Genomic DNA, 7,245 nt, shown 5'->3' on the forward strand with positions numbered 1-7,245 from the left:
CCACGTGCTCCACCAACACCAGAATTGTCTCTATAACTAATACAGTATTTTTAGGCATGGCATAATAGTAACTCTTAAAGTGGTACTTTACCACAATTGCAAGTTGCAGTTTTCAGCTTTAATTTTTACTTTACATTGAAAAAAGTGTGTGTGTGTGTATATCTGAACTCTTTGCCTGTATGCAAAAATGAGGTGCTGGAAGGTAATTTGGAAGACTTTTTTTTCCACCCTATCTAGCGTCTTCCTCATCTAGGCCTGCCCTGCCTGGTAATAGACCCTGAGGTTACAGGCCGATGTTTGATTTCCAAGACAGGCCCCTTCTCTGCTCTGAGCACCTACCCCAGTATCCTCACCAATTGTCTTCCCTCTCCAGGGCCCAACAGGGGGTTCTTGTTGCACAGTTTCCTTCACATTCTCCCCAAAGCTGCTCTCCTGGACCGCTACAAACCGGCTTTTGGAGTGGGGTAATCCTCCAGGCAGAGTTATGTGATAAAGGCTGCAGGGGGACAGGTGGGCAGCGGCAGCAGGAAAGCAGGAAGAGCCACAAGGAAACAGACACCATCAGATCCAGAGACATGAGGCCTATTAAGTGTTCTAACGCATCCTTCCTGGCTTCTGCTCTTAGCTGATTCTGGAAACATTCCTGCACATCCTGCTGCGAGCTTACCCCTCCACTCCTGATGGAGGAACTCACTAGTGCCTACCCCTTTCTCATAATCACGACCTCCAACCCTCCCGTTTCCAAGCGAGGGCTTTTATTTTTTCATCTCATTAAAGATTATGCATATTTTTATAAACAAACACTTTAGTAAATATTAAAGATTTATTTATTCATTTTATATTTTATTATTGCTGCTTTGGGTCTTTGTTGCTGCACACGGGCCTTCTATAGTTGCGGCGAGCAGGGGCTACTCTTCGTTGCAGTGTGTGGACTTCACATCACGGTGGCTTCTCTTGTTGCAGAGCGTGGGCTCTAGGCGCGCGGGCTTCAGTAGTTGTGGCTCGCGGGCTCTAGAGCTCAGGCTCAGTAGTTGTGGCACACGGGCTTAGTTGCTCCGCGGCATGTGGGATCTTCCCGGACCAGGGCTTGAACCCCGTGTCCCCTGCATTGGCAGGTGGATTCTTAACCACTGTGCCACCAGGGAAGTCCTTTAGTAAATTTTTGTATAGGGGAATGAGGCCTAAGAAGCACATGAACAATGGGGCAAGATACTGAATAGATTTCAAATGTAGGGTGCGTGGTTGTCATAGCTAAACCATAATAAAGCAGAAATGTGTCATGCATTTAGCAGAAGGGGGATCATGGATCCAACCAAAGCTTCTAGAAAGTTCTTACTGTTCCTAAGCTCTCCATGAGCTGGGGAAGCCTCCAAAGTTAAATACAGTAGGAGATGGTGCTAAGGGAGAGCAAAGCCCTTACCTGCATCCTCCTCCAGGCTCAGCCTTGTTGACACTTCCTCCTCCTTCTCCTTGGTCCTGACCCCACTCCCCCCTGTTCCATTCACCTGTGCCCGTCTCGTTCTCTTCCCCACCTCCAGCTGATTAAAGAGATTGATAGAATCAGAGAGTGAGCAAAGTGGTGACGAGGGGGGAAAGAGCAAAAGCACAAGGCAAAGTGACATTTTCCAGGAACTGCGATGAGCTCGTTGGAGAGTCCAGGTCTCTGCCCACAGTTGTTCTGGAATATTCCCTGAGCACATGTTGGCTCTACAAGGAATGAGACAAGTCTGTCTTGGTTCACACAACCCTGAGGTTCCTGGGCACTTGCTTTAGAGACTTAGAGTCCTCTATTCTTCAACAAACTGTGGAGGCTTATCATCGTATATAGATTTCTGTCTCCCTTTGAAAATAACAAGCGAACTGCTACTCCTCTACAAAACAGCCGAGACTTCCTGCTCCCCAGTGGAAGGGGTATATGTTGAACTCACTCGATCTCCTGTCTCCCCGTAGAAAACTGGGCATTGTTTGCAGAGGTGTTTGGCAATGTGCTTTCGGAAAAACACAGAGAGATACCTTCTGAACTTCTCCCCGACGAAGGCATAGATGATGGGGTTGATGCAGCAGTGCATCAGCCCCAGGGTCTCGGTCACCTGCATTGCTTGGTCCAGCTGACTGCTGTTCTTACAGTTACTCAGGCCAAAGAATACCTGGAAGGTGCTTAGGAGAAGGACGATGTTGTAGGGAGCCCAGAAGAGAAAGTAGACAATCATGATCACGAAGATGAGCCTCACGGCCTTGTGCTTCTTCTTCTCGTTGCGACACCGAAGCAGGGTTTTTAGGATTCCCGAGTAGCAGACGATCATGACAAGCAGTGGCAGCACCAGGCCCAAGACACTTCTCATTATTGTATGGAAATTCTTCCATACTAGTGGAAAATAAGGGGCGCAGGCATAACCAGAATGTTCTTCTTGGGATTTGATAAAGATGATTCCTGGGAGAGAGGCAAACACAGCCACCACCCAGGTGACCCCACTTGTCACCACCCCAAAGGTGACCGTCCTGGCTTTTAAAGCAAACACAGCATGAACAATAGCCAGGTACCTATCGATTGTCAAGAGGATGATGAAGAAGATTCCACCAAAATAACCAATGTGATACAGCCCTGTGAAAAATTTACACATCACGTTCCCAAAGACCCACTGGTCTGCAGCATAGTGAGCCCAGAACGGGATGGTGAGGAGGAACAGCAGGTCAGAGACGGCCAAGTTGAGCAGGTAGATGTCAGTCATGCTTTTCAGCTTTTTGCAGTTGATCAGGATGAGAACGACCAGCAAGTTGCCCACAAAACCAAAGATGAACACCAGCGAGTAGAGCGGGGGTAGGAGCCGGGCTTCAATTTGTCCCACAGTGGTCTTTTGGCAGGGCTCACTGTAATCATAGTCATAACTGGTGGTGGGTTCTTCATCGTTCCCCTTGATATTCGTTGTAAACAGAGAATGAGATGTGGAAAGCACATCGTGGCTGAACTGGGGAAACGTATCATTGCCATCCATCTTCCTTTGTCCTGTAAACAAGAGGACTAGATGATGACACACAACACAACGGCTGCGATCCCCAATCTTACCAAGGTCCCTGCTCCACTTAAGCAACGTCCTAGGCTTTGTCTTTGCTTCACAGCCATCTCCTTGAAACGTGTGTGCTAGTTCATCACTTCCCCTTATTCCTGGTTGCAGACACCAGTCATCTCCTCACAGCCATTTCCCAACACCCTTGGCCTTCGCAGAGAGCCTGACTCTCGTGATAAGGCTGACCATATTGGACACTTGCTTTCTCTAGCTCCTCTGCAGTGGTACAAGGCCTGTGACCCATTCCTGGATGATAGTATTTAAGGGGACTCCGCTGGGGGCTTCTGGGGATGCTCATAATGAGCCACTATGATTTGCATTTTCCGTTACCTGCCACCCAGAGTGTGCTGATATCTCTCTCAACTTTCTGTCTCCATCAGAAAACTTCTCTTGCCAGGGTTGCAATGACAACCCAATTTTTAAACACGCTGGCTTTCAGTTTCTTTTTCATCAAGCATTTGATCCTTCTGCTCACTTCTTCCATTTAAAACTTTTGGCTTGGGAATTCCCTGGCTGTCCAGTGGTTAGGACTCCATGCTTTCACTGTTGAGGGCGTGGGTTCGATCCCTGGTCAGGGAACTAGGATCAAAATATCTTGATATTACAGTGAATATCAAGGCCCCCCGCAAAAAAGTTAAAAAACAAACTCACAAAAAATCTTTTGGCTTCCAGGAGAAAAAGTGGCTCACCACTTCTTTTTCATTTTCTTTGTTGGTGTCTCTTTCCTCTGACCACACTGTAAGAGTCCCAGGCACCACCCTTGGCTCCCACTTCTTTACCATTTACTTCTTTACCCTTGCTCCAAAGTTCTTCCTGAATTGTGTTGTCTAATCTCAAGGTTCTAAGTTTCCTGTAGGCTAATGCTTCCCAAAGCTCTGCCTTCCAGTCCCACCTCAGAGTTGAATTTTCCATTGCCGACTGCATATCTCCCCATGGATTTATTCATTTAACCAATATTTATTGAGCACCTGCCAGGAGCCATACTCTATTTTAGGCACTGGAGATACAGCAGAGAGCAAAGTGGGTATCATATAGCCACCTCAAATTCAGCCCACCCCAAACTGAACGCCCCTGGAAAGTTGCTTCAACTCGTAGATTCCTTATCTTGGCTATTGTCATTTACTCCATTACTTAAGAAGTAAGATTTGACATTGTCCTGGGTCCCCTCTTCTTCAGAAGATTAGGAGCCAGGGCTTTGGAGCCAAAAAGACCTAGATTTGACTCCTGCTTCCAAACTACAGTTGTGTAATTCGGGGCTAATTACTTCTTGAACTATCAGCTTCTTCATGTATAAAATAATAACTAAGCTGAGTTGCTGTGGAAACAAAGATGTAGTGCAGCATCTGATACAGAGAAATGCTTTGTATTATTGCAACTAAGTCTTATGAATTCTCCCTCGTAAACACCTCTGAGTCCTCCCCTCTGCATCTCTTTCAACTGCCACTCTCTTGCCTCCTATACTTCTCACTTGTGGCTTTGCTGAGCTTTTTCATTTGTTCATGCCTTATTCTTAGCCATGCTCCCATTCAGTCTGTCTTCTCTGAAGCTGAAATTGGATCATGCACTTCTCAGTTTAAAACTGGAGTAGCCCCACGATTTGTATGTGGCGGGGCCTCAAAGGCAATGCCCAGACTACTCATCATGGCTTTTCTAAGCTCACTTCTTCTCAGCTTCATCTCTAATGACTTCTCAAATCCCAGATACTGTGCTCCAGCCATACCCATCTTTTTTCCATTTCCCCCAGACTCATCATTTCCTTCAGGCTTTAGTGGTTGTGCACATGCTTGCCCCTCTGCTTAAAGTGGCTAGTGAGCTCCTATTCATCCTGCAATACATCCTGCTCAAATTCCCGTTCTCCGTGAAGCCCAACCCACCTCCTCTGTCAAATCATTCTTATCTCATAACATTGTGTGTGCCTCTAAATAAGCACATTATCTTCTACACATTGTGTGCTGCTTGAGAGCAAGGACTAGGTCATGTTTCTGTCTTCAGCTCTTATGATGGCACCTGGCTAAAGGAGGCACCAATAAATGTTCATGGACAAAATACACAAAACTCGTAATAAGTGTGACAACTAACATCATTAGAATTGGTTCTCAAGAATATTCATTTTTTCCTGGCAATGACTGTGACTTTGTTTTTATCTGTGTATACACCTTATTCTTCAGTTTCTCTTGTGATTGATACATTTCACAGATTTTGAATTTCACAGCACTGAACTAGATTCTTTAAATCAGCAGCAACTAAATAATACCTCTCATCAAACTCGGGGAAAAAAATGTATCCACCTAAAGAATTAAAACTATAGTAATTAATTGAGTGTTCCTTAAGCTCCCAGTGCTATGCTAAATACTTTGCGTACATTAATTAATTTAATCCTTGCAACCGTTTTGTGAGATCAGTATACATTTTACAAGTGAAGAAATAGAAGCATGGGTGGATTAAATGATTTTTCCCAAACTCACAAAGCAAGTAATGGCCGAGCTGGAATTTGAACCTTGGACTATACAATTTCAAAGGCCCTCAGGGGTTTTCATCTTCAGGCTCTGAGAGCAGAGATGGATGTAGAAGAACAAGTAACAGATTTTCTAGTTATTCTTCCATGCCTTGAACAGAACTTCTTTGGCATTTTAGCCTTAAAATCCACACACTTTCCCATACAAGCGTGCCCCACCCATACATACACAAGCACACACACACACACACACACACACACGCACACACACACCCTCAGAGACATTTCCACCAGAAGATGAGCTCCATGAGGGCAGAGAGATTTGTTTTGCAATGAGCTATCTTGGTGCCCTAGAACCCAGGCTAGCACATAGAAGCTGCTAAATAAATATCCATTGAAAAAGTGAATAACAGCGAACTAGCAGGCTACAAGCTTCTGAGAAACAAAGGGCTACCCTGTGGACTAGACTCCCAGGTAATCCAGTGGGAGATCTTATAAAGACTAAAATATTGGAGATCCTTGCACACAGCCTTTTAGCTGCAGCAGGCCCTCTGGGCTGTTCTGTAGGTTAGTCTCCTCATCTGTACAGGAAAGTGTGGACTGGATCAGTGACTCTGAAATGCTGGCTTTAAGTATCATACAGGAAGCCTGTCAGTCACAAATATACAGCCCAGACCCTCACTCTGGTGATTCAGATTGTGGGTGAACTGCCCCAGCCACATCCACCATGTGTTTCCTATGCTTTGCTCTTCACCTGCCCTGGCCTCTCAAGTGCCAGCCACCTTCTCCTTTTTATTCCCTATTCCCATGTCACCCCAGTACACCTAGCTCCTACCACAGCCGACACGTAGCAAGGGAGCTAGCTGAAGGGTACTGGTTAATCTTTCACTTTCAAGTGTCAAGACACATCATCCAGAACTGATTAAAAGCTGCCTCCCAGAAAAGTGAATCCCTCACTTCAGCCTCTGAATTGAGGCAGGAGGTGCATTTTGGTGCAGGGCCTGGACTATCACGTATATGGACTGGAGGGGGGAAAATCTGAGGTAGAAAGCTCCAGCTCTTCACAGTCCTTGGCGGCTGGGAGGGGCAGAGTGAGAGGAGCAGTAGTTGAGAAACCTGATTGTCCTTCTTTCTTAATTGTCTTCTTTTAGCCCACTCTATCCTACTGCCTGAGCCCTGAGGGGGGTCTCCACTTTGCGCTTCCTCACTGCCATTGGGGTCTCTCTGACATTCCTGGTACCGATGCTGCCCTCTACCCGTTTCTCCTTTCTTGATCATCTCCCAAGTTCCTGGGCTGTGGAGACCCCCAGGGTGCTCCCAGTCCCTGCATCTCTAGCACTGAGGTGCTTCGAGCCTTTGGTTAAGAAAGTGATAGAAAAAACACCCCCAGCTCACCGGTAGATGGCTTCTTCCAAGTGGCACTGGTGTGTCAGGCTTCTCAGCAACTGAACCAAACAGATCTGGAGGTAGAAACTTGGTGTGCAGAAGTAGGAAATAAAGTTTCCTGCAGAAAGAGAAGGCGGAGATACAAGGGCAAGTAATGGTAAAGATTTGAAAAAAAGAATGATACAGTTCTTCTTTTCCAGCCAGGAACATTGTATACTAGGTTGAAGTCTCCAGAGTAGAATTAATTTTGAAATCTTGCTTATGCAACCTTGAGGGTAAGTTAGGCACACCCTGTGTCTGCTCCTGGGTCTAACAGCTCTGGGCTTCTTTATCTTGTGG

The 7,245-nt window shown here is 46.0% G+C and overlaps 1 protein-coding gene across 1 annotated transcript; it reads right to left on the bottom strand.

Moving 5' to 3' along the window:
- Positions 1–574: 574 nt before the first annotated feature.
- CCR2 (C-C motif chemokine receptor 2) lies at positions 575–7,031 on the bottom strand. Its single transcript, XM_030845271.2, has 2 exons — positions 6,916–7,031; positions 575–3,004 (listed from the first exon to the last, which is right to left on the bottom strand). Exon 2 carries the CDS (start codon positions 2,991–2,993, stop codon positions 1,872–1,874), a length of 1,122 nt encoding a protein of 373 aa, XP_030701131.1. The 5' UTR covers positions 2,994–3,004; positions 6,916–7,031; the 3' UTR covers positions 575–1,871.
- Between the last annotated feature and the right edge of the window lie 214 nt (positions 7,032–7,245).

Source organism: Globicephala melas, chromosome 11, assembly GCF_963455315.2.
Source record: "Globicephala melas chromosome 11, mGloMel1.2, whole genome shotgun sequence".
Lineage (NCBI taxonomy): Eukaryota > Metazoa > Chordata > Mammalia > Artiodactyla > Delphinidae > Globicephala > Globicephala melas.

Excerpts from the sequence above, each read along its gene's own strand:
- CCR2 (XM_030845271.2), bottom strand. The coding sequence starts at position 2,993 with ATGGATGGCAATGATACGTTTCCCCAGTTCAGCCACGATGTGCTTTCC.